This window comes from Hyperolius riggenbachi, chromosome 1 (genome assembly GCF_040937935.1).
Source record: "Hyperolius riggenbachi isolate aHypRig1 chromosome 1, aHypRig1.pri, whole genome shotgun sequence".
Classification (NCBI taxonomy): Eukaryota; Metazoa; Chordata; class Amphibia; order Anura; family Hyperoliidae; genus Hyperolius; species Hyperolius riggenbachi.
In genome coordinates this window covers 630,573,617-630,600,591 of record NC_090646.1, presented here as the reverse complement: position 1 = coordinate 630,600,591, position 26,975 = coordinate 630,573,617, and the positions used below count along the sequence as shown (strand labels likewise).

Genomic DNA, 26,975 nt, shown 5'->3' with positions numbered 1-26,975 from the left:
AAAACACATACAGTATATAAATACTAGTCCTACTTACATAACAGAAGTATTGTACTGTCCACGTTATAATTCCTGTGAATTTTATAAAGGAAAAGCAGAGAATCCTATTCTAGACAGTTTCCATCTTGGTGGCCACTGACCTCCTGACATCATTTCCTCTCTCACTCTTTTTTTCTCCTCTTGCTAATTGTGTATTCGTCACCTGCCCTCCTCCCAGAGTCTTCAGACACCACTGAAGTCTATACTAGGAAGTGCACTGTCTTATGTCAATAGAAGGAGGGGGAAATAAAGGGAAGAGGAGGAGTATATTATAGATAAAAAGAACACCCAGCATGCAACTGTTTGGCAATGGCAATTAAAGGGCCAGTGCTCCTAAGGTATGTGATAACTCCAAATCATAACAGCAGACTTTTTTTGAAAGTTTTTGAATGCAGGATTAGCATCTTTATCACGTAATACACTCAGACCAGTTACTGTTGAAATTAGATTTTTATGGCGACAATTCCACTTTAAAGTGAACCTGTGGATATATACTACAAAATAGGGCAAACATGTAAAACTATTATACAGTTTACTATGCTATAAATGCTCCATGACTGGATTTAAGTGCATTTATTTGTTTACTTTCCTCCGAAATTGACTTTATTTACCTGCAGTAATTTGATTAATTGACCACAGCCTGCAAGTCTCTTCTAATCCAATCGGATGCTATTCTTATCCTGTACTGTGGATAGCACTGCTAAGTTGTATATTTGAAAGGGCCAGAGGTAAATTGGGAACAAAAAATTGCTGATAAAATATCAGTATTGTTACCGATATTCTACTATTACCTTATCCTATCCTCCACACTAACCTCCCTCTAAGTGCGCCTTACGCTAACCTACCCCTTCCTCTGGCTAACAATTACCTTCCCCCTACCTACACTGAACACTAACCTACTGCTACCTCTGCCTAACACTTACCTACCCCCCACCTACTCCTAACACCACACTCCCCTTACCTACACCTAACACTAACCTACCCCCTCTGAACACAGGTATAAGGATCCCTCCTGTCGGTTGCAGTGGAGTTGCAGCAGAGCAGTTTTGATTTCTCTGCCTGCATTTGGTTGCTTAGTTTTGATTGCATTCGCAATGAGTCTCATTGCCATCTGCATTCTCTCTGTAGTTCAGAGTAGCTCATGATGTTGTCATGAATCCACCTATGGCTTGCTGCAGTTGAACTGCAGCCAGACAGCTGTTGATTTCTTACATGCATGTGGTTGCATAATCTGGCATGCATTTGTAATGAGAGTCCGTTCCATTCACAGGCAGCTTGCAGCCTTCAATCAGACTAACACAGGATTGCATGACTACCATTCAGCTGTGTGGGAATTTGCATGTCTGCTCTCATTGGCTGATGTCCATAGAAATGCCTGCTTCCCCTCTCACACCCCACCCGTCATAGCGTTCAGCTTAGCCATAGTTGATTGTTGGGTTCCTTGTGTAAAGTTTGAAAATTGTATTGCATTACCTTGCCTTGCCTGCTTGGACGTTCACTGCACCCGCGGGGGTACAGTGAAGTCTTTTCCTATCCTGACAGTTTGGAGACTGCCTTCACCACGTTGGTGACTAGTGGGATTCTTGCTTGTTTTGTTCCTGTGGACGTGACTATAGCATTGGTTGCTATTAGATACGCTCCTACTTGTTTGTCTTATCCGTGTCAGTGTGGATGTTTGTTATCGCTGGGGCAGCGATTAGATTGGCAAGCATTCTGTTTGTCCGTCTGTTGCCTGTCCTTGTTACTCAGTGTGGGGGACATCAGATGCTCAGTGCTGCGGTCGCACTGAGCAACCATTGTGTCTTGATAGCTGGCAAGCATCCCGTCTGCCTGTCTGTTGTCTGTCTTTGTTACTCAGTGTGGTGGACATCAGATGCTCAGTGCTGCTGTTGCACTGAGCAACCATTGTGTCTTGTTAGCTGGCAAGCATTCCGTCTGTCTATGGTCTGTCTTTGTTACTTAGTGTGGTGGGAATCAGAGGCTCAGTGCTGCGGTCGCACTGAGCAACCATCGCGTCTTGTTTATTGTGACGGTAATGGGAAGCTGGCAAACATTCCATTTGTCTGTCTGTTGTCTGTCTTGTTACTCAGTGTTGTGGACATCAGATGCTCAGTGCTGCGGTCGCACTGAGAAACCTTTGTCTTGTTTATTTGTGGCGGTTATCAGAAGCTCAGAGCTGCGGCCGCTCTAAGCAGTCTTGCTCCCTTGTTCATAGCTCCTGGTGTGATCTGTGTAACTTCCTCCACAAAAACATTCTGCTCTACTACCTAATATCACCCAGTTGCATAGTCTTGTTTGCTCTTGTGGTACTCTGGCTTTCTCGGCCTCAGTTGCTATATCTTGCACGTTTATACTTTTTTCGCCCCTAGGTGTATCATTCCTGTACTGAAGACCCTCTATTTCAGGCACAGCTGTCTTGACTAGTCCTATCCAATCAATGAGCATTGCTAATTTTATGGATTGGTTAGCTCAAAAAGTAAAAGTTTAAATAAAATTAGCTAAACATCAGGTCACTTTAGGGATAGGCTACAGTTAAGACTAGGAATAGTGGAACTTACCAGGTTAGCTTAGTGTCAATGGTAGATCAATAGGAAGAAGATTAGGGTTAGCTACTGTTTAAAATGATCAACTAGATCCCCCCAAACTCCATGGGTAATTATGGTGTTAATTAGGATTGGTAGTCCCTATTCTTGACTATACATATTTTATTAACTAATTTAATATTATTTGATCCATTTAACTTAGCAGGTCCGTTTTATAAACATTTTCCCTATTTGTAAAGCGTGTTGTGTGGAATGAAGCTCTATACTTATGAATTACTTGGTGATTTCCTGTTGCGCCATTGTGTATGCCACTATTTGCTTTCATACATCCATAGCGGGGACTTCCTCTCTGATAGTGGAACATTGCCACCTAGCATAGTAATAATACTGCTATGCATTACAACGCTTCCTTTTTCCACCACTAAAGATGTACTGATGCATAGGCTGCAGGAGAGTAGAGTTGGATAGTTTGTACAACACCAGAACCTCTGTTGCAAGATCTTGTGACCAGTGATGTCACGTTCTGCAGGGGAGTAGAGTAAGTAGTGTTGAGTAGAGTTAGCAGAATAGAGTAAAACTTAATGTACAAACTTAGCTATTTCCCGAATCCCCAATGTATACTTCTTCCTCAAGCTCATCCACTCTATACTTAAAGTGGCCTGAAAGTCAGCATTTCTACTTTGCTCTAAAATATTCCTAACAGCTTGGAAGCTACTATCACAGAAATTTTTTTAGCGCAACATCATAACAAAGCACTTTGTCCTGCTATTCAGCTTCAAATCCGCATCCGAACTGGAGATAACAGTATTTTTGTTTGCATTCCCATGTTGATGATACATGTGTGTAAACACAGTGTAACAAGTGAAAAGGAGCTCTCTGTGAAGCTCTCTGTGCTTCAACCACACAAACAGCTCAGAACAGCTAATTAGAAGATGTTAATATATAATAAAAAAAGCAGTCTGAATAAAATGCAATGGCAGGTTTCAGGGCAAGATAAACTACACTTTGGAAACTTGTAATTTGTAAACCGACAATATTACTTATGCACAAAAACAAATATGATAACTATGAGTAATAAAAAGTAGGAAAACACATTTTTATTGAATGTTATGTTGGAGTTTCAGACCACTTAAAAGTAGACTTTGTGAACTTTGGAAACAAATTATATACTTATGTCAGCAGCGGACAACCTCTGGATGCTCCAAAAACTTCCCCTATCCCCCACCACTGCCGGCCGGTACCTTCTTTATCTTCGCGGCTGCGCTCCCCTACCTGTACAAGCATGGCCACACTGCGCAGGAACCAGTGGGTTCACGTCTGCACAGTAGCACAGAGTCGCTTGGGCACGTAAAAAAGTCATGCATGAGTGATTCTACGCTACTTTGCAGACATGGGCTGTACTGTACTTTGCAACCACACTCGCACATGGAGGGAAGCACGACCACGAGCAATCTTTGACTTGTCAAAGATTGTTTGCCGGATCCCAGCTCAGAAAAGGCATAGAAAGACTGGAGAAGCCTCTGGACCATCAGGCAGCTTCCTTCTACTCAGGTAAGTATCTAACTTTTTTAAATGTTACAGGTAACCTTTAAGCTAGCCATACACACACAGATATTTGCCCAGTGATCCCAAACAATCGATTCCTCTCTAATTGGAATTGATTCCGTCAATACACTGCAGAACTATTTAAAATAGATTTCAGTAGGGAATCTATTTCGATCAACACCATTTCGATAACCATCAAACTGCAGCATTGTGCAGTTTAATTCAGTGAAATGTTACGGGCCACAGATCGACCACAATCTTTCATCCTGTCTGATCAATGTTAAGCCAAAATCAATCAGGAATCAACTGGACGTTTTTGTGGCATCGATTTTCAGAAGATTAAACGTGATTGTATCTGCCAAGAGTTGAACAGGAAAATCGATGCTGTAGGGCGCGTACACGCATTCAATTTTGAATGGCCAATTTTACCACTTCCATGTAGTATAAGCGCTTAACTATACAATGTTCACAAAGCAGGTTACTTCGGCGTCCGACGCTGGGTGCCGTCATGGCGGCAATGGTATGATGCGCTCCCTGCGTAGCGGTAATTCGGGGCTCTGGCACCTGCCAGACCCCACATTACATCTCCCTCTGAGTTGTGGCAAATCAGAGGGGGAATAGTATTCAACACTGCCAGGGACTTTATCGGCAGCAGGGAGAGCCTCGCCCTTCACCGAACTGCCTAGCTCCAAGACCCAATGTACTTCAGTGTTCAGATTATTAAATATTCCTTGGGCCACATACTACATGGAGCTGTGAATAAACTAGGAACCCCTCAAGCTTATGGGCTCTGTAGTAGCTGCTGTGAATACTGCTACACAGAGGCGTAGCTAGGGTTTTCAGCGCCTGGGGACAAAGACAGTTTTTGCACCCACCCCCCTGGACAAAATGGGTGTGGCCAGAATGTGGTCGTAGTCATGGGTGGAGTCAAAAAGCTATATGTACCCCATTACTCTTTCAGAAAGCCAGATGTGCCCCCGTTCCCCCATTTAGATAGCCAGATGTGCCCCCTTTTAAATAACCTTTTTCTGCTGCTAACGCTTCTGTGCTCCTCTGCAGAGGGAGGGAGAGAAGCAGGGGCACTTTGGGCACCCAGCAAGCCACCTTTCATGCACATGGGGGTGCAACGGCCATGCTGAGCGCCCTCACAGTGCTGCGCCCGGGGACATATGTCCACCCTTGCCCACCCATAGCTACTCCTCTGCTGCTACACCTTCAGATATTCCACACGCTCAGCATAGGCATTCAATCTTCTAATACAGGGCTGTCCAACTGGCAGCCCACGGACTGGATGTGGCCCCCGGGCCATACCCGCTTGCCCAGACTATTTTTTGTACCAACCCCCCTCCTCTGGCAGGCCCACCTCTTGTTTGTGCTTGGCTCTGCCCCAAAGCCAAGACATTGATGTTCTGCCCCCTCTTGCTAGACACACCCCCTGCCCATGAAGTTGGACAGCACTGTCCTCATAGACTCTGTGAATACTACATTATCACTGGTATTTATTTAAAAGATCCAGAAATATTGGCTCTGTACAAATAGCATATGTCGATATACACATTCCAACTAAAATGAAGAGCAGAAAGTTTAATGATTACGACAGTTATAAAGATAATACCGTGTTTCCCCTAAAGTAAGACATCCCCTGAGAATAAGCCCTAGCAGGAATTCCTAGCATGATTAAAATATAAGACATCACCTGAATTTAAGCCCTAGCAGCAGCCCACATGACACCAGCAAGTCCCGCTCAATACAAAGCCTGGATACAGGAGAGCAGCAGTATAATGTGAGTTCTACAGTCCTGTATATGTGTCAAGCAATTTGTGTTTTTGTTGGAGCCAGCCCTCCTGATCTGTCGTGATAACCATCAGCAGCACTTCACCTTTTCCCAGGACACACAGCTTATCCTATTGTAGTTCTGGGGAGCCTGACAGAGTTCTTTGTTTGCAAGAAATAGACTCTAAAGCCTCGTACACACGTCATACTGAAGCCAACAACGGGTCCGTCGGCACCTCCCGCTGGGCGGGTTTTCAGCAGACAGTACAGCGTGTGTACAGTCTGTCGGTGGACTGATAAGGATCGCCCAGAAACAGCCTTATCAACGGACCCATCGTTGGCTTCAGTATGACGTGTGTACGAGCCTTTATGGTGGGCATACATGGTTCATTTTTTTCCACATGTTCAATTTTGCCGCTCGATTCTCTGCTCGATTTTTTCTCGATCTTCCACTTGTTTTTCTTATCTTTTTCCATTCACTTCTATCAGGAATCGAGCGGCAAAACGATCGAACGGGAGATCGGGCATGTCAGAAATTATCTATCTAACCATCTAATCACCTCAAAAACGAACCGTGTATTCCCAGAATTACCCACATGATCAGCAGAATCAATTTCTTGTAATAATTTCTTGTGAGAGCCAATATCTGCAAGCCACAGGCTCTGTGTATGCTGCTTGTGTTTCAGCATGGCATGCAGTATATACATTTTGTATAGGAAAACTGTCAGTGTTTCCCCTAAAAATAATATATCCTCTGAAAATAAGCCCTAGCACATCTTTTGGAGCAAAAATTAGTATAAGACAGTGTCTTATTTTCGAGGAAACACAGGTAATACAAAGAAGAAGGAAGACAGAAAAGACTGAGACGGTTTCAAAGGTAGAAGATATAGACCTTTCCAAGAACGCAAGTCTTATGAAGAAGAACAGTTCTCGGAGAAAGTCATTTGGTGAGCAGAAGTTTTGTACAACAATAGCCGCAATACAAGAGAAGTCTTATGTACACACATTCACAAGATGAGCTAATACAGAGGTGAAGTAGAGAATATTTTAGTCTGGAGTTAAACAAGATGACATAGGACGTCAGGTCAACGATATAAGAAAGTAAAGCTTCATAATGTTGCCAATTTCTGAAGATTATCGGGGGTCAATGTGAAGTAAAGCAGAGTGGAGAAGCCAATATGGAGGAGCGAATTGTTATAAAAGGTTTTTAGAACTTCAGGAATTAATAGGAAAAGGAGAATATTTTCTGATTTTGAAGAAGAAAGCCAGTTTGTAAGAAGTTTGGTTGTGTGTAGCATACTCCCGTTTACCGTTGTGGAACATGGCATGTAAAACAAGTTAAGAATGCAGAACTTCACCATCAGTAAACAGCAGCAGCACCAGGGCAGCGTTAATGCTAAAACTGAAGTTTTGAAGAAAAAAAAAATATCTTCAATTAGGAAGAAAGAGAAGTCACAAGACCTTTGGGTGACTTGGATTTCCCTTTTCCTTTCTTGGCTGATGCCTTTTTCTCGGGGGTTGGAAGACGTTGCTCATTGGTGGTTTCTGGTGGAGGAGGTGGTGGAGATGGAGATGGAGCTGGTGGTGTCACTGGTGGTGGTGGAATCTCTTCCTTCTTCTTCTCAGCTTCTTTATCTGTGGGTTAAGAGAAATTAATTATCACACTGCACAGTGTTGCATAGTTTACATATTTTTTTATCAGAACAAAATTTTATTGAATACCAAACATACATAAATTCGTCGGGCAATCAGAAAGACCGTATACAGTATTGGTTAATCAGCAACTTGAATCTTACAATGTACCACAACATGAAAAACAATAGAAGGAGAAAATGTGTTTGGATGAATCTGTGTCATATATAGCACCAGAACTGAGTCAATGTGATAACATGCGATACATCAGGCAACATCGTTTAACATAACATAAGCATGTTAAACAACGTTGCCCACCCCCCCGCAGTGATCCTGCATCGTTACGTGACGGACACGGCAGTTCGGATCGGGTAGATCCTTGACGACTCCCGCACAAAGTACCGCGATTGCTTGAAGTCTCATTGAGTCCGATGTGTATGCATACCTGCCGGCCAAAAGATGGATCGGCGGAGCGCACGTCGTCAAGGAGACGTCACTGGATCCAACTACCTGCTTCACGAGGCCAGTAGTGTATGTAGCATTAGAGACACAGTATTAGCAAGAGAGCCTGGCAACATCCCTCTTGATGCATGATGCAGCCATGCAGGATTACTTTAAAGTAATTGAAAAAACCCAGAATATTTACCTCGGTATCGGTTGAAAAGGGCGCCTGAGCTGCCTATATGAAAAGGGTGCCGCCATAGACATCAATGTCATTTCTGGAAATATGGGCTACAAGGTGTAGAAAAGAGTGCCCGAGTTTTGATATGGGCTACAAGCGGGCTCCCCTTTGTAGCCCATATTTTTTCGGCTACAAGGTTTTCGGCTACAGTAGGGCGCCCCTTTGTAGCCCATATTTTTTTCAGCTACAAGGTTTTCGGCTACAGTAGGGTGCACCTTTGTAGCCCATATTATTGCCTTTTTTTGTAGCCGAAGTTTTTATATGGGCTACACCAGGCGCCTTTATTGTAGCCTAAGTTTTTATATGGGCTACAAGCGCTCTAACTACTGGGGCACCTACTTACCTATACGGGGACACCTACCTACCTACCTATACTAGGGGACCTACCTATGCCTGCCTACTTACCTATACTGGGTCTCCTACCTATGCCTAGCTAACTACTGGGACACCTACCTATGCCTACCTACACTGTTGTTCTATCATTGAGCTACCACAGCCCGGCGACCATATGGGCTTGAAAACCGCCACGGCCTACACTCTCGCCATGGTGCGCACCAGTCCAGCATGGCCGTCACTACGCAAACAGCTGTTTGCGGTGCGTTACACAGTGAGTTTGGTGCGTCAGTGTGAAGCAGAACTCTAATTACATTCCCTGATTGATGTATACACATGCAAGATGTTTTTAAGCACTTTAGGCCTGCAATTTAGCATTTAATGTCATTTCTGCCCTTAAAACGCTGCTTTGCGTCACATCCAGATTTTTCCCCGGGACTTTGGGCATGTATCCCACTCCGCCATGCCCCCCTCCAGGTGTTAGACCCCTTGAAACATCTTTTCCATCACTTTTGTGGCCAGCATAATTTTTTCTATTTTTCAAAGTTCGCATCCCCATTGAAGTCTATTGCGGTTCGCAAACTTTTCGGCGAACCAAACCTTCCGCGAAGGTTCGCGAACCGAAAATCGGAGGTTCGCGACATCTCTAATAGTAATTAACACATCCCGGAGTATTTTTGTAGCCGAAGTTTTTATATGGGCTACAAGCGCTGGAAGCCGAATTATTTCATTCCCCCACTATCCATGGCGGCCTGGAGGGGAAATAGTAATTAACACATCCCAGAGTTTTTCTTCTAGCCGAAGTTTTTATATGGGCTACAAGTGCTGGAAGCCGAATTATTTCATTCCCCCACTATCCATGGCGGCCTGGAGGGGGAATAGTAATTAAGACATCCCGGAGTTTTTTTGTAGCCGAAGTTTTTATATGGGCTACACCAGGTGCCTTTTTTTGTAGCTGAAGTTTTTATATGGGCTACACCAGGCGCCTTTTTTTGTAGCCGAAGTTTTTATATGGGCTACACCAGGCGCCCCCTTTTTTTTGTAGCTGAAGTTTTTATATGGGCTACACCAGGCGCCCCCTTTTTTTTGTAGCTGAAGTTTTTATATGGGCTACACCAGGCGCCCTTTTTTTTTGTAGCCGAAGTTTTTATATGGGCTACACCAGGCGCCTTTTTTTGTAGCCGAAGTTTTTATATGGGCTACACCAGGCGCCTTTTTTTGTAGCTGAAGTTTTTATATGGGCTACACCAGGCGCCTTTTTTGTAGCTGAAGTTTTTATATGGGCTACACCAGGCGCCTTTTTTTTGTAGCCGAAGTTTTTATATGGGCTACACCAGGCGTCCCTTTTTTTTTGTAGCTAAAGGTTTTATATGGGCTACACCAGGCGCCCTTTTTTTTCGTAGCTGAAGTTTTTATATGGGCTACACCAGTCGCCCTTTTTTTTTGTAGCCGAAGTTTTTATATGGGCTACACCAGGCGCCTTTTTTTGTAGCCGAAGTTGGTATATATGGGCTCCACCAGGCGCCCTTTTTTACAGGTGCCCTTTTCATATAAACCCCTTACCTCGAGAGAGGAAAGCCTCTGGAGGATCCAGAGGCTTCCCCCAATCTCCTTTGCCAGAGTGAAAAAGCAGAGCTTGATCGGGTCTGTGCTACTGTACGCATGCAGGAGCTGTCACTTTTAGGGGACGCAACACTGGAGTAACAGTTCTGGCCACCAACTCACCCACATTTCTTGGCCACAGCCAAGTAGCCCGTACCCTTGGGGTGGGAGGGAGTGGTGTTTAGAGGCAGCATGGTGCACAATGGAACGAGGGGGGGGGGGGAGGGGAGGTGGACAGAACACTCTTTCTCTGCTTTAAAGGACACCTGAAGTAAGAGGGATAGGAAGGTTGCCATATTTTCATTTAAACAAACAATACCAGTTGCCTGGCATCCTGCTGATTTTTCACACCTTAAACAGGCAAATCCAGTCAAAGTTCAGTAAGAAACATCTGATAGGCACGCTTGTTTGGAGTCTATGGCTAAAAGTTTTAGAGGCAGAGGATCAACAGGACAGCCAGGGAACTGGTATTGTTTAAAAGGAAATAAATATGGCAGCCACCATATTCCTCTCACTTCAGTTGTCTTTTAAGATCAAGTCTCACACCACTGTAGCAGAATTCTGTACCGAGTTAGAGTTGGGATTTTGGAAGAACCTTGGTGAAATTAATATTTGGAGCTTTATACCCACCAAAAAGAGGCATTTGACATTGACAACAGATGGACATTTCACATCTGACATTTACCTTTATTTTGCTTATTGTAGATAGCTGTTAAAAACACATCCTCCATTTTCTTGTGCAAAGGGTCTTCCTCCACTTCTCCATCTATTTTGACTAAGATATTCTGCTGTGAAAACCAACCCTCCAATTTTTCCCAGTTGTCAAGGAAACCTGTAATCCTAAAAAATGAATAACATTGCATACAGATGAGTGCAAATGTCCATTCATGACAGATGCTAAAATAACGTCTTGCTTCTCAGAGCAGAACAAGCAAGACGATTTGAAACAGGATACCATTTACTGGCTAACATAAAAGACAAAGAGTAAGCTTTTGGCTAATAAGCCTTCTTCAGACTTTGTTCCTGTATGCTGATAAAATGTTAGAAAACACAGCTTATATACAAGAACCATCAGAAGGAGAGGCTGTGTTGTGTGCTGCCTGGACACATTACTAATAACAAAGACTAATAAAACTGCCAAATTATAAAAGGTGCATAAATTATAAAGGATACATATCAGGAAGCAAAAGGCTTTGGTAAGTCACAGCACGGTACAAGAAAATTGGCCGCGGTTAGAAATGGACGCGTGTGTTGCCGCAAAGCTCATGTCTAACGGCAACCTTCAATGGTTCATAGCCAGTTGATAGCCGTATATTTTACTTTTTAATATACGGCTATCAACCGGCTATGAAACATTGAAGGTTGCCGTTAGACATGAGCTTTGCGGCAACACACTCGTCCATTTCCTCCATATTTTCTTACGCTAACGGTAACGTTTTTTATTGACAATGTTGACCTCTGCCTGTGTGTTAGTGCCGCTCCCCCGCCACCTTAACCTCTGCCTGTGTGTTAGTGCCGCTCCGCCGCCCCGCCTCCTCCTCCAGCCCGTAGTAATTACCTCCCGCTGATTGGGAACTATAACGTTAAAATATGCTAGAAATGTACTGTACGGCTATTAACCAGCTCCAATCAGCGGGATAGCAGTAGGAGAACAGAGGCGCCAGCAGGATAAAAGTGGATAAAAACTTTAAAATTTGCTGGGAGGAAGTGGTGGACTTACCTCCATAAAGCAGACACGAAAGACTGTCTGAATAGTAGTCACATTTATTAATTAGTACCCCAAAACAGTGCAACGCGTTTCGCAGGCCCAGCCCGCTTCATCAGGCAATAAAAATGGGGACAAGACAGAATTTCAGCAATAGCAGGTGTAGCAACTGAGGCGCTACACCTGCTATTGCTGAAATTCTGTCTTGTCCCCATTTTTATTGCCTGATGAAGCGGGCTGGGCCTGCAAAACGCGTTGCACTGTTTTGGGGTACTAATTAATAAATGTGACTACTATTCAGACAGTCTTTCGTGTCTGCTTTATGGAGGTAAGTCCACCACTTCCTCCCAGCAAATTTTAAAGTTTTTATCCACTTTTATCCTGCTGGCGCCTCTGTTCTCCTACTGCTATACCGTGTCCACCCCTGGTGGAGGGGTGATCTACCCCCTTTCGCATCTACAGAGAGCGACTTCTTATCCCTGAGTGAGGACAGGTCTAATCTCCTCACCTGCCTATACAGTGGTTGCCTGTGTGGTAACCCATGTTTGTGAGTATAATTTTCTCACGATAACCTTTACTTCATTTATGCTTAACATACTACACTATATTGGGCTCTCGGTTTCTCTACACTTTATCCAATCAGCGGGAGGTAATTGTAAATAGTGATGTTAATGTAATTGATAGTAGTAGCGGCTCTAAATTAATTGTTAATTCCTTATTGTGGTAGAAGTGCCGATTAGCGGCTATATTTAAATCTATAAATAAATGTATGCAATATACATAGTGTAGTACGTAGTATATATTATGAAGTTTATGAATTTAGTCTCTAGTATTGTATATACATTTATAATATCAATAACGGTTTAATGGACCTAATCATAGCCGTTATCAAAACCGATACGGCGCCGATTTGTAATGTGGATCATAACGGTATGGAAGTTACAATAGGTTGATACGGGGCGTCCATTTCATTGTGCGGCTAAATAGCCGTTTTCGGTCACAGCAGTATAGGGTGAGAAGGAGTCCATAAAGCAAAGCTTTATGACAAGTAAAGATGATTACCCTACCATGTTTACTCGAAAATAAGACACTGTCTTATACTAATTTTTGCTCTAAAAGATGTGCTAGGGCTTATTTTCAGAGGATATATTATTTTTAGGGGAAACACTGACAGTTTTCCTATACAAAATGTATATACTGCATCCCATGCTGAAACACAAGCAGCATGCACAGAGCTTGTGGTTTGCAGATATTGGTTCTAACTTACAAGAAATTGATTCTGCTGATCATGTGGGTAATGCTGGGAATACACGGTTCATTTTTGAGGTGATTAGATGGTTAGATAGATAATTTCCGACATGTTTGATCTCCCGTTCGATCGTTTTGCCGCTCGATTTCTGATAGAAGTGAATGGAAAAGGATAAGAAAAAGATAAAAGAATCGAGCGGCAAAATCAATCAAGCGGAAAAAGTAACCGTGTATGCCCACCGTGAGAGTCTATTTCTTGCAGGCTCCCCAGAGCTATGATAGGATAAGCTGCATGTCCTGGGAAAAGGTGAAGAGGTGAAGTGCTGCTGATGCTTATCACGGAAGATCAGGAGGGCTGGCTCCAACAAAAACACAAATTGCCTGACACATATACAGGACTGTAGAACTCACATTATACTGCTGCTCTCCTGTATCCAGGCTTTGTATTGAGCATGACTTGCTGGTGTCATGTGGGCTGCTGCTAGGGCTTAAATTCAGGGGAGGTCTTATATTTCAATCATGCAAAAAATTCCTGCTAGGGCTTAATCTCAGGGGATGTCTTACTTTAGGGGAAACACGGTATATGCCTTGTCTTCATCTTATTACAGTAGAGTCCCACTTATCCAGAACTCAACCACCCGGCACAAATCCCCAGTTGCTGCTTCTTGTCCAGCGATTTCTGGGCTCCTAGTCTGTGTCTCAAGGCACCCCCCAGGGCTCTGCCAACTATACATGTAAAAAGGGCGCTGGGAAATTTGAGAACAGGGTGAAGCCAAAAAAACCCGGCTCACTCTTGCTATTGCAAATTTCCAGACAGTGTAGATTACTATTCCCCCTCCAGGCCGCCATGGACTCAGGGGTAAGATGCTGGAGGCTGAATTGCACTGTTTTTTGGGGCAATTTGGATTCCGTCTGTTGCCGGCACCCAAATTACTATCTTAGGGCCGCTATAGCCGTAATTCACATTACAGTCTATGGCGATGCCCAGCGGCGCCCAAACGTCCGGTGCCTTTTTTTTACCTGTCTCGCTCTGCCACTTCACCTCTGGGCAAGAAAGTCTCCATAGCTTTTTTTTTTCAAATATGTTGCTGTCTGCGCTAGTGCGTCATGCAAGAATCATAAACTTTATCAAAAAAGTTTATCAGAATCAATAAACTACTTTGGGCCCCAGCTTTTGAATTGCGGCTAGGCAGAAACTCTGATGGTCAGTATCCGGGGTCCTCTAAGTGCTCTCCTCACTGCTCCCACTGTGCTGGGGCCTGATAAGTGGGCTGAACAGTTACAGTACAGTATACTGCTCTACAGGATAGCGTCCATCAGTCTTTGGAAATGCTGCAACACTCCACACTGCTCCGACTCTGCTGGTTGATGCTGCATCCCCTAGGGGGCTTACTGCTGGCTAAACTGATCAGAAAGAGCTGCTGGGCAGGACCTTGGGAAGCTCTCCGATGAAGATGGGGAGGAGGCTCTTTTTGAAAATGCTTCTAAAATTTCACCCCATGTTCCTGACAGATTGCTTAGCCTCTATGTCCTTCACAGGGCTTATTTCACCCCTGTCCGACTGTTCAAGTTTTGGCAAAGATATTCCCCTCTGTGCCCCAAATGTGCTATTTCCCAGGGTACCTTCTACCACATGATCTGGCCCTCCCCAGGAGTTTGATACACAGAGAGGAATAGCAGTGCAACTTAACCAAGCTGCGGTCCATGCTGCACCCCTGCCCAGAAGATTACAACTACTGGCAACAAGTTGTAAAGTTTCTCCAGGATGAAAAGGGATGCTCAATTGTACTGGACCCTAAATTCTGTCTACTGAATATAGCACGACAGTGTGGTTTGAATTAAGAAATTCTACCCTTTTTATAATTAATTCTTTGTTATGCCCATCTACGTGTGAGAAGGGCGTGACTGGCGGTGTAGCAGGGACAAGTCGGGTCATATTGTTGGTGGTAAGAATGGACCATCAACACTTGGTGACCAGCAAACAGCATTTCTAGATCTACATAGGTTGGAACTGAACGTATTTGCATGTCATATTATATTCATAGCCACCCCTCTCTATAAAAGTAAAAAGTGATGCTGTATCAACCTGTGTTGGATTTGGTTCAATGTCTGGTCTTGTTCTTCCACTGTTGTTTCTCCTCGACCTGTAGAGAGATTATTACATGTAAATAGCCACATATTTTGGATAAAAAAAAAACATAAAAAATGACTTTCTAGCTGTCAAAGATCTAGAGGTATTAGGGTGGAATGGTGTGTTGAGCCCTGTAGTCCCACATTGTTGATGTGAAACCACATGATACCTGCTCCAGCAATACACCAAGCACAACTAGTGTAAGCAGAAACCTCGTGAAAAATTAAATCTTAAAGAACAAGTGACACCCATGCTAACCTAGAAATAAAAAACACCTATATAAGTAGATACATACTAGTTCTACTTACATAAAAGATGTATTGCACTGTCCATGTTATGATTCCTGTGAATTTTATAAAGGAAAAGCAGAAAATCCTATTGTAGACAGTTTCCATCTTGGTTACCTTTGAATGAAGCTAATCCTGACATAATTTCCTCCCTTACTCTTTTTTCTCTTCTTGCTAATTGTGTATTCGTTACCCGCCCTCCTCCAAGAGTCTTCAGACACTCCCACTGAGGTCTATACTAGGAAGTGCACTGTCTTAAGTCATTAGTAGGAGGGGGAAATAAAGGGAAGAGGAGGAATATATTATAGATAAAAAGACCCCCCCCCCCCCCCCTAGCATGTAACTGTTTTGCCAGCCAATGGCAATGGCAATTAAAGAGCCAGTGCTCCTAAGGTATGTGATAACTCCAAACCATAACAGAAGAAAAAGTTTTGAAAGTTTTGAATGTAGGATTAGCATATTTATCACTTAATACACTCAGACCAGTTGCTGGTGAAATTTGATTTTTATGGTGACAATTCCATTTTAAAGTGAACCTGTGGATATATACAACAAAATAGAGCAAACATGTAAAACTAATACAGTTTGCTATGCCAAAAATGCTCCATGACTGGATTTAAGTGCATTTATTTCTTTACTTTCCTCTGAAATTTACTTTATTTACCTGCAGTAATTTGATTAATTTGACCACAACCTGCAAGTCTCTTCTAATCCAATCGGATGCTATTCTTATCCTGTACTGTGGATATATTTGATTTTTATGGTGACAATCCTGCTTTAAAGCAGATATGAATTGACAAACACACTGAAACAAAATGGAAAGCTGCAGGGGCGTAACTAGAAATCACTGGGCCCCCCTGCGAATATTTGGATGGGCCCCCCCCCATAGGTGCCAAATAATCGTAATGGGGCAGCGTTTCACTGTAAATTAATTGTAAAGTGGGCAGCATTTTACCAGACAATCGTAATGTGGGCCAGAAAATCGTAATGTGGGCAGAGTTCACCAGAAAATCGTAATGTGGGCCTTTAGAAAATCATAATGTGGGCAGAGTTCACCAGAAAATCGTAATGTGGGCACCAGTCACCAGAAAATAGTAACGTGAGCAGCAGTCACCAGAAAATTGTAACGTGGGCAGCATTTACCAGACAATCGTAATGTGGGCAGCGTTCACCAGAATATCGTAATGTGGGACAGAAAATCGTAATGTGGGCAGAGTTCACCAGAAAATTGTAACATGGACAGCATTCACCAGACAATCGTAACTTGGGCAGTGTTCACCAGAAAATCGTAATGTGGGGCAGAAAATCGTAATGTGGGCAGCGTTCACCAGAAAATCGTAACGTGGACAGCATTCACCAGACAATCGTAACGTGGGCAGTGTTCACCAGAAAATCGTAATGTGGGCCAGAAAATCGCAATGTGGGCAGCAGTCACCAGAAAATCGCCATGTGGGCAGCAGTCACCAGAAAATTGCAATGTGGGCATCAGTCACCAGAAAATCCTAATGTGGGCAGCAGTCACCAGAATATCGTAATGTGGGCAGCAGTCACCAGAAAATCCTAATGTGGGCAGCAGTCAGTCACCAGAATGTCGTAATGTGGGCAGCAGACACCAGAAAATCCTAATGTGGGCAGCAGTCACCAGAAAATCGCAATGTGGGCAGCAGTCACCAGAAAATCGCAATGTGGGCAGCAGTCACCAGAAAATCCTAATGTGGGCAGCATACACCAGAAAATCGTAATGTGGGCAGCAGACACCAGAAAATCGCAATGTGGGCAGCAGACACCTGAAAATCGCAATGTGGGCAGCAGACACCTGAAAATCGCAATGTGGGCAGCAGACACCTGAAAATCGTAATGTGGGCAGCAGACACCTGAAAATCGTAATGTGGGCAGCAGACACCTGAAAATCGTAATGAGGGCAGCAGACACCTGAAAATCGTAATGAGGGCAGCAGACACCTGAAAATCGTAATGTGGGCAGCAGACACCTGAAAATCGTAATGTGGGCAGCAGACACCAGAAAATCATGATGTGGGCAGCAGACACCAGAAAATCGCAATGTGGGCAGCAGTGACCAGAAAATCGCAATGTGGGCAGCAGACACCAGAAAATCGTAATGTGGGCAGCAGACACCTGAAAATCACAATGTGGGCAGCAGACACCTGAAAATCGTAATATGCCACACCCCCCCTCCCCCCTGGGGCCCGCTCGGAGTTTTGTGGGTGCTGGAGGGGTGGCAGCATGAGGGGAAAGCCTTGCCCACAGTCGGCGGGGAGAGGGGTAGTTCCCCCCTCTCCCTCACCTCGGGGCTCTCCCCTCTGTGCTCCCCTCCAGCTCGTAAGTGTCTGTGGGGCTGTGGTGGGCAGCGAGCGGCGGGCAGATACATACCTGCTTCCGTGCGTTCCATCGGAGACTTCTCCCTCTAGCGGATGTATCTGCCCGCCGCTCGCTGCCCACCACAGCCCCACAGACACTTACGAGCTGGAGGGGAGCACAGAGGGGAGAGCCCCGAGGTGAGGGAGAGGGGGGAACTACCCCTCTCCCCGCCGACTGTGGGCAAGGCTTTCCCCTCATGCTGCCACCCCTCCAGCACCCACAAAACGGCCCCAAGCGGGCCCCAGGGGGGGGCCGGGCCCCCCCGCGGGCGCAGGGGCTGCAGGGCCTATTCCTACGCCCCTGGAAAGCTGTGTATATAGGGAGTCTAACTTATTTCTACCCATTGCAGCCTTTGCAATGAGATGCTCCTGTTCGCCTTAGCAGGTCCTCCGCTTCTGCCTGAGTGCAGGTACCGCTCCCTCTGAGTACATCCACTCGTCCTGCCCTGAGCCCCTGTGGGTCCAATCACTTTAAAGGACATTTTCCCCAGCACTTTGATTGGCCCAATAGGCTGCCTGTCAAGTTTCCTGTCAAGTGACAGGCAGCATCTTGGGCCAATCAAAGTGTGGGGATAATGTCCTTTAAAGTGATTGGACTTCGCAGGGGCTCAGGGCAGGGCAAGTGGAGCTCTCGTCATTGCCAATTAGCAGGCATAAGTTCGGAGCACTCGCTGTGCTACTCTGACAAGGTGTGTTAACTCTGATAAGGCATGTTGACTCTGATAATGTGTGTTAACTCTGATAAGGCATGCTATTTGTCTTAGTGAATCAAGCCCAAGGTCAGCTTAGGCTCACTTTAACCGCAACCAAATTTTTGGTTCAAAAGTTAAAAACTGCCATCAATTTTTATTGCTCATTTACTATCAAGGAAGTACCTGTGACTCATGTTCAACGGTGTATAAAGAGAGTGAGGAGAATTCTCTCCCATCAAACACATATACCAGTGACAGAGCCAGGGGAAGGGGAGGTGTCTCAGGGTTAAATACTTACCTGATCCAACGTAATCGAGTCACAGGTGAAGCTCCGCCCGCCTCCTTAGGAATGCCGTTGCAAAGTTTGATGAAGTCTGGGATTGTCTATTAAGATTTCAAGCCATAAAGCATCAACCAAGCATCGTGAGCCTAATTAGTGAAAATTAAGTTATACTGCGCATTTTTCCCATCATCTCCATTCTTACCGTATAATCCTGCAGCACGCTGTAATACTGCATTGTCTGAGATTTCTATTATGGCAACAAAGTCGAGAGCTGGAGGAGGTGGTGGAGGATCCTGAGGAACAGCCGGATCTTTCACCAAAGTCGACATCTTATTTCTCTTGTTCCTCAGAGAGATTTTGTCCGGATCGCATCCCGTGAGAGCTTTCTCTAACAATTTAGCCTGAGCCAAAGTCGTCGGAAAGCCATCTAAGATCCAACCAGTGTTCGGTGGGACTCGGCTGAAACAACAAAGCAGTATAAATAGAGATCTGCAGCCTTTCGTGCGATTTTAATAGACGAGATAAATATTATGATGAATTATTACGTTTCCTCAACCATAACATTCTACATATCACAGATATGGCAAAACAGACTTCACAAGTACTTTTCTTGTCGAATGCTACTCTTAAAGTATAGCGGCCCGGAGGCAAAGCTACCTAAGATAAGCAGAGCAGTATGCTCATGCTGGATTTACATACCTCTGCAATTTATCGTTATAATATAGTATATATATATATATAGTAACACTACTTAGTTATATATTTACCTAAGTAGAGTTACTTACCTAGAGTAGACTAGCCAAAGGCTTATCTTCTCCTCAACCCCACTGTTGTCATGCAGGGATCCTTTGAACATACAGTATCTGAGTAGAGGTTGTTGGATATGTTGACGTGGCCATGCTCCCCTTTGTGTACGCCATACTGTGAATATTTGAGTATGGCTGCGTCTGCACAGTAAGCTGAAGCCGCTTGTTTGGCCAGCAGCGGTGGGGTTGAGAAGAAGGTATGACTCATCATCATTCAGAGGCTTCCCTCTACTTAGTCGAGTAGCTAACTATTTTCCCCTTGAAAATTACAAATTTGCTTTAAATGATTTGACTTTCAGCTAGGCTTGCCTCCTTTCCCTCCTGTCATCCTCCCATTTCCATTGCAATGTATTGCTCTGCACAGGGTGCTGCCGAGGGGTTAGAGAATAGTGGGGTGGAGTGGCCCTCACAAAAAGTGGGGACTGGTGTGCCCAAGCCTAAAATATCCTCGTACTCCAGGTCCACAATGCAGAAATAGATGGAGGCTGGCACCACCCATAAGTATTTGTGCTCTCTTTATTGCATTAGCAAGATGTCAAAAAGCTTTGCTGGGCTAATGGCAAATTAGTCCAGAAAAGCTATTTTAAAATCTTCCTAATGTGATATGCTTAATGTTTGAAGCTTTGCTTTAGGTTTCTAGTATGTTAATGTTGTTGTTATTATTAATGTTTTCCACTTGTGCTCTTAAAATAACCTAATTCAATCATCATGGCTTCTGTGGGATTATCAGCGACCTAGCTCACAAAAATAATGATTGAACTCTGACTTTGCAAGACATAACATGGTATGAAAATGGCTGACTCAGATCTAATTAAAATCACATCAATCAATACAAGAGGTCTCAACTCCCCTTTCAAAAGGAGACGCTTTTGGTCTGACATGTGCTCAAGTCGATCACACATAATATTAGCACAAGAGACCCATTTGCTTACTACAGATGTGACATTTTGTCAACACAAAAACTTCCCTGTAGCATACCATAGTGTGTTTCCCCCCCCCAAAAAAGAGGAGTTATGCTTCATAAAGATCTGAATATTATTCCAGAACAGATTTAAATTGACACAATGGGAAGGTATATCTGTTTCGTAGGATATGTAAATAATCAACTAATGACAATAATTGCATTATAAGCTCCAAACTATGCACAAAGAGCCTTTCTTCAATGTGTACCCTAACAAAATTGGAAAAAGTTAAAAAAAGGGCTCTTACTAGTGGGGGGCGATCTAAATGCATGCATTACCCCTTTAGACTCCTCCTCTTCTTCTAGGAAATCCCCTCTTCCCCTACTAGAGAAAACTTTAAGATGGAATAACTTTCTTGATCCCCGGAGAATAGCCCATCCCACAGAAAGGGACTGTCTATACCCATTTCTCAGCCGTACATAAAAGCCATTCACGCGTCGACTTTTTACTAACGGACAGTTCCCTACTTCAATTAGTAACCTCTACAAATATAGGAATTGCCACCTGGTCTGATCATGCCCCCATACATATGAATATCAAAGCCAACCTACCATTTAACAAATCACGCTCATGGAAACTAAACCAAACTATCTTAAATGACCCCAACACGATCCCAACTTTTAAGAACAATATACAGGAATTTTTCTAATTAAACAACAAGTCTGAAGTTGCTCAATCAATGATTTGGTCGGCTCATAAAGCATATATGAGAGGCCTATATATTAGACAAAGCTCATTTGTTAAAAAAGAAAGAGATAAAAAATACAAACTATTATTACAGCAAATAAGAGATGCAGAAAAAATACATAAAGACACTCAAGATGAGGCCCTAAACAAACAACTCTTTCTTGATGTATTGCTAGACAGATATGAGCAGGGCCGGCCCGCTCATGAGGCGGGGTGAAACTTTTGCCTTAGGCGGCACATTTCTAGGGGCGGCCACCGAGCTGGAGGGGTAGTGGGCAGGACGGGGGTATTGGGCCTAGCGGCGGGGAGGGGGTTGGACCCCCCCCCCCCTCCCTCGCCTGGGTCCCCCGTCCTCCGCTCCCCTCTAGCCTTAAATAGATCAGAAGCGCTACTCGTAAGAGGCAGTGGGCAGGGAGGACTCACCTCTTCCTCGATCCAGCGTGCGCTCTACTGACGTCACTTCCTGCAACGCCGCCCACTGTATTGTAAGTGGACGGCGTTGCAGGAAGTGACGTCAGTGGAGTGCATGCTGGATCGAGCGAGGAAGAGGGGAGTCCTCCCCGCCCACTGCCTCTTACGAGTAGCGCTTCTGATCTATTTAAGGCTGGAGGGGAGCGGAGGACGGGGGACCCAGGCGAGGGGGGGGGGGGGGGGGGGCGCAGGGGCGGCAGCAATAATTTTTTAAAAATTTGCCTCAGGCGGCAAAAAGTCTAGGGCCGGCCCTGGATATGAGTTTAATCTACAAAAGACCAACACTATTAAATATTCACAAAACAACAAAGCAGGGAAATTCATCGCAAGACAAGTTATATATAGACAGAATAAATCAAACATCCATTCAATAATTCATCCTATTACTACAAAGAAATAACTAAACCCCAAATTAATAGCCAATGCCTTTAAAGACTATTACCAGTCCTTATATAATCTCAAGGACAATCCACATACCCCACAACCCTCTCCTCAAATTATCAAGGACTATTTACAATCCATGAATCTACCTTCCCTGTCATCTATGCATTTAGATAAACTAAATGCACAGCTTACATCCAACAAAATTTCTAAAACAATCAAATCCTTAAAAAGAAATAAAGCCCCGGGCCCAGACGGCTTCACATTAACTTCTCACAAATCCTCTCTCCAATCTTAGTGAATCTCTTCAACTCTTTCCTAAACGGAGCTACCATACCGAAAGAATATTTAGAGGCCACAATATCTGTGATACCTAAAGAAGGAAAAGATCTTCAACATCCGAGTAACTTCAGACCGATCTCGCTTTTAAATTCAGATCTAAAATTGTATGCCAAAATTATTGCAAACCGACTAATGAACATATTACCAGAACTCTTACACAGACCAGGTGGGATTTACGAGGGGTAGACAAGCTTCAGATGCCACTAGACGCATGCTAAATCTTTTACGAAAAGTAGAGCTCTGTCGGACGCCTTCTCTTTTCCTAACATTGGACGCTGAGAAGGCGTTCGACAGAGTTCATTGGGGATATCTACAGGCCACCTTAATAAAATTTGGCTTCTCCGGCCCAATACTGAAAGCTATTCTGTCTCTTTACAGCAGCCCCTCAGCTAGGGTTAATGCAGAACGGTACCCGCCAAGGCTGCCCACTCTCTCCCATCATTTTTGTCCTAATTATAGAAACACTTGCTCAAAAAATAAGGTCTTCACCCAATATTAAAGATCTAACAATAGGAAAGACTTTTCATTGTGAGAAAACGCGGAAAAGCCGCCGCATATGCCAAGAGCAAGGTGGCTGACTCCGCGTCCAACGCGGCGGTTTGCACGCATAGGGCCTGATTCACAAAGCGGTGCTAACAGTTAGCACCCTGGTGAAAATCCCTTTATCACGCCTAAACTCAGTTTAGGCATGATAAGTTTAGGTGTGATAAGTTTAGGTGTGATAAGTTTAGGCATGATAAGTTTAAGCACCAACTGCGTTAGCACCGCAATGCACAGCTGATCAAAAGTTTTGCGCTAGCAAAGTCTGGTGCACTTCGCATAGAGTTTAATGGCGCTGCTTTGCGTGCGGGGCTTTGCACGCTATCTACACTTATCTAAACTTAGCATGCCTAAACTTATCACACCTAAACTTATCACACCTAAACTTATCACGCCTAAACTGGCTTTTCACCAGCATGGTGCAATGGTTATCACGCCTAAAGTCTCTAACTGGGTTAGCACCGCTTTGTGAATCGAGCCCATAGACACGCGTCTGGTAGTATGGTGGAATGCGAAAAAGCTGCCGCATGTCCTGACAGCAAAGCGGCTGTTTCCGCGTCCAACGCGGCGGTTTGCATGCATCAGCGTGCGCTTGGTGTGGCTGGGTCTGTTAGTGCACATAGGCAGATGGAGAGCTACGCGCGCGCGTGCCTGAACTCAGGACCTTTATACCAGCAGGGGAAGTGTCAGCTGATCAGGAAGATCAGCTGATTCCTGCAGGACTCATGATTGGCTGAATGGCTCGGGCGGGGCGGCAGAGTCCAGCAACTATATATGTCCAGCAACTATATATTCTGCTGCTTGTCAGTTGCTGGTTGTCTGCCATTGCTAACACTTGCGTGAAGGCACTCAGACCATAGTCAGATCCTTACAGTGTGTTTGAACTAGGTGGACCTAGGAATTCACATTCAGCCAGATTCTGTTGATAGCTTAAAGTACTAATTTAATTGTATTATTTGTTAGACTAGTTTCAGGGTGTTGATGATCACGGAACTCACACCCAAGACTAGGGAACTGTATTGTCTTTGTGTTATATTCTAGACTAGTTCCAGGGTGTTGATGATCACAGAACTCACACCCAAGACTAGGGAATTGTATTATCATTTATGCTATACTCCAGACTAGTTCCAGGGTGTTGATGATCACGGAACTCACACCCAAGACTAGGGAATTGTATTATCATTTATGTTATGCTCCAGACTAGTTCCAGGGTGTTGTGAATACGGACCTCACACCCAAGACTAGGATTGTGCTACTACTGTATTACGTTAGCCCAGTTCAGGGCAAGACCTTATATTAGCAGCAGGGCTTCCTGCAACCCCAGCCTCGGTCCCTCGCTCAGGGGTCCACAGGCTACAGGAATATCACCCACAGTCTGGGGTGAATTCCTCAAGAGTCTCAGGCCACCAGCTCCTCTGGTGGTCTCTACTCAGAGTTGTTACTGTTACACCAAACACTTACACTCTCTCAGGTGTCTAGAGGTTAGACATATCTGATTATTGACGATTCAGCAGATCCTCAATAATCGGGTATAGCTGTATTCTTGGGGATACTGTGGATCGCCAAGGATCAGATTCTCTCTCTGGTTGCTGACACCAATCGTTACACTAATCTTATCAGTCTTTTTGCAGATGACATAGCCCTTCTTCTCACGGAACCAATCAATTCATTAACCCATCTTCTTAGAGAACTACAGAATTTTTCAGAAGCCTCATATTATAAACTAAATCAAAACAAATCTCTGATACTGGGAATGAATATATCTTCTAAAATAAAGAATACTATTAAACAAAAATTTGAATTCCCTTGGGCAGACTTGGTGGTACAGTACCTAGGTATTACATTGACAGCAAAAAAGGAAGACCTTATAAAAACAAAACCTCATACCACTACTCTTGCAAATAAGGAATGAATGCTCAAACCTTGAAAAATTTCATTTCTCATGGACAGGCAGAATCAGTGGCGGACACAGCCAGCAGTGGGCCCCTGTGCAAAATTGTAATTGTGGGCCCCCTACGAGCCGCGGCAAAACATGGGCGTGGCTACAACCTGCGGCGCGGCAAAAAATAGGTGTGAATAGAACCTGCGGCGCGTAGCGCCGTGGCAAAAAAATGGGCGTGGCAATGACTGGATGAGGGCGGAGCTAACTAACTTAAAGGTAAAGCGAACCCGGGGTGAGGGTTTATTTCCTTTTAAACAATACTAGTTGCCTGGCGGCCCTGCTGATCTATTTGGCTGCAGTAATAAACTGAATTACACCAGCAACAAGCATGCAGCTAATCTTCTCAGTTCTGACAATATTGTCAGAAACCCCTGACCTGCTGCATGCTTCTTCAGGGTCTATGGTTGAAAGAATAAGAGGCAGAGGACCAGCACGGCAGCCAGGCAACTGGTATTGCTTAAAAGGAGAGAAATATGGCAGCCTCAAGATTATTCTCACCTCAGGTTCCCTTGAAAAGTGCAATGCAAAGACAGTGGGCCCAAGTTTTGGTGACCCTTTCCCCAGAAAATTCACATAATTGTGCAGGTTTTCTCAAGAAAATACACATCATGTCGGCAGATATGCCCAGAAAATACGTGCAATCAAGTCGGCAGATATGCCCAGAAAATACGTGCAATCATGTCGGCAGATATGCCCAGAAAATACGTGCAATCATGTCGGCAGATATGGCCAGAAAATACGTGCAATCATGTCGGCAAATATGCCCAGAAAATACGTGCAATCATGTCGGCAGATATGCCCAGAAAATACGTGCAATCAAGTCGGCAGATATGCCCAGAAAATACGTGCAATCAAGTCGGCAGATATGCCCAGAAAATACATGCAATCATGTCGGCAGATTTGCGCAGAAAATACATGCAATCATGTGGCAGACCTGCCCAGAACATACACCTGCTAATATAAATAAAAAAACAAAAACATTTACTCACCTGCAGCAGCAGACCTCCTGTCCCAGCCTCCATCCGGCGCGCAGCTCCCATGGGTGGTTGGGTGGATAGGTAGCCTGGTGGGTGGGTGAGTGGGTGGGTGGGTAGGTAGCCTGGTGGGTGGGTTGGTAACTAGCCCGGTAGGTAGGTAGCCTGGTGGGTGGGTAGGTAGGTAGCCTGCTGGGTGGGTAGGTAGCCTGGTGGGTGGGTTGATAACTAGCCCGGTAGGTAGCCGGGTGGGTGGTTAGGTAGGTAGCTGGGTGGGTAGGTAGGTAGCCGGGTGGGTGGTTAGGTAGGTAGCCGGGTGGGTAGGTAGGTAGGAAGCCTGGTGGGTGGGTAGGTAGCCGGGTGGGTAGGTAGGAAGCCTGGTGGGTGGTTAGGTAGCCGGGTGGGTAGGTAGGTAGCCGGGTGGGTAGGTAGCCTGGTGGGTGGGTAGGTAGGTAGCCGGGTGTGTGGGTAGGTAGGTAGCCGGGTGGGTAGGTAGGTAGCCAGGTGGGTAGGTAGGTAGGTAGCCGGGTGGGTAGGTAGGTAGGAAGCCTGGTGGGTGGGTAGGTAGCTGGGTGGGTAGGTAGGAAGCCTGGTGGGTGGTTAGGTAGCCGGGTGGGTAGGTAGGTAGCCGGGTGGGTAGGTAGCCTGGTGGGTGGGTAGGTAGCCGGGTGGGTGGTTAGGTAGGTAGCCAGGTGGGTGGTTAGGTAGGTAGCCAGGTGGGTGGTTAGGTAGGTAGGAAGCCTGGTGGGTGGTTAGGTAGCCGGGTGGGTGGGTAGGTAGGTAGCCTGGTGGGTGGGTAGGTAGCCGGGTGGGTAGGTAGGAAGCCTGGTGGGTGGGTAGGTAGCCGGGTAGGTAGGTGGTTAGGTAGCCGGGTGGGTAGGTAGGTAGGTAGCCGGGTGGGTAGGTAGCCGGTTGGGTGGGTAGGTAGCCGGGTGGGTGGGTAGGTAGGTAGCCGGGTGGGTAGGTAGGTAGCCAGGTGGGTGGTTAGGTAGGTAGCC

General features: G+C 44.9%; 1 protein-coding gene across 3 annotated transcripts in view; it reads right to left on the bottom strand.

Annotated features, from left to right (window-relative positions):
* Positions 1-26,975, bottom strand: part of SPEF2 (sperm flagellar 2) — a 176,564-nt gene that overhangs the window by 58,534 nt on the left and 91,055 nt on the right. For all 3 annotated transcript variants that reach the window (XM_068251235.1, XM_068251236.1, XM_068251237.1), the window contains exons 16-19: positions 19,075-19,331; positions 15,189-15,246; positions 10,835-10,989; positions 7,362-7,535 (exon numbers count right to left, since the gene is read on the bottom strand). In XM_068251235.1, the coding sequence (XP_068107336.1) occupies positions 7,362-7,535; positions 10,835-10,989; positions 15,189-15,246; positions 19,075-19,331 (644 nt within the window). The remainder of the gene's footprint in view (positions 1-7,361; positions 7,536-10,834; positions 10,990-15,188; positions 15,247-19,074; positions 19,332-26,975) is intronic.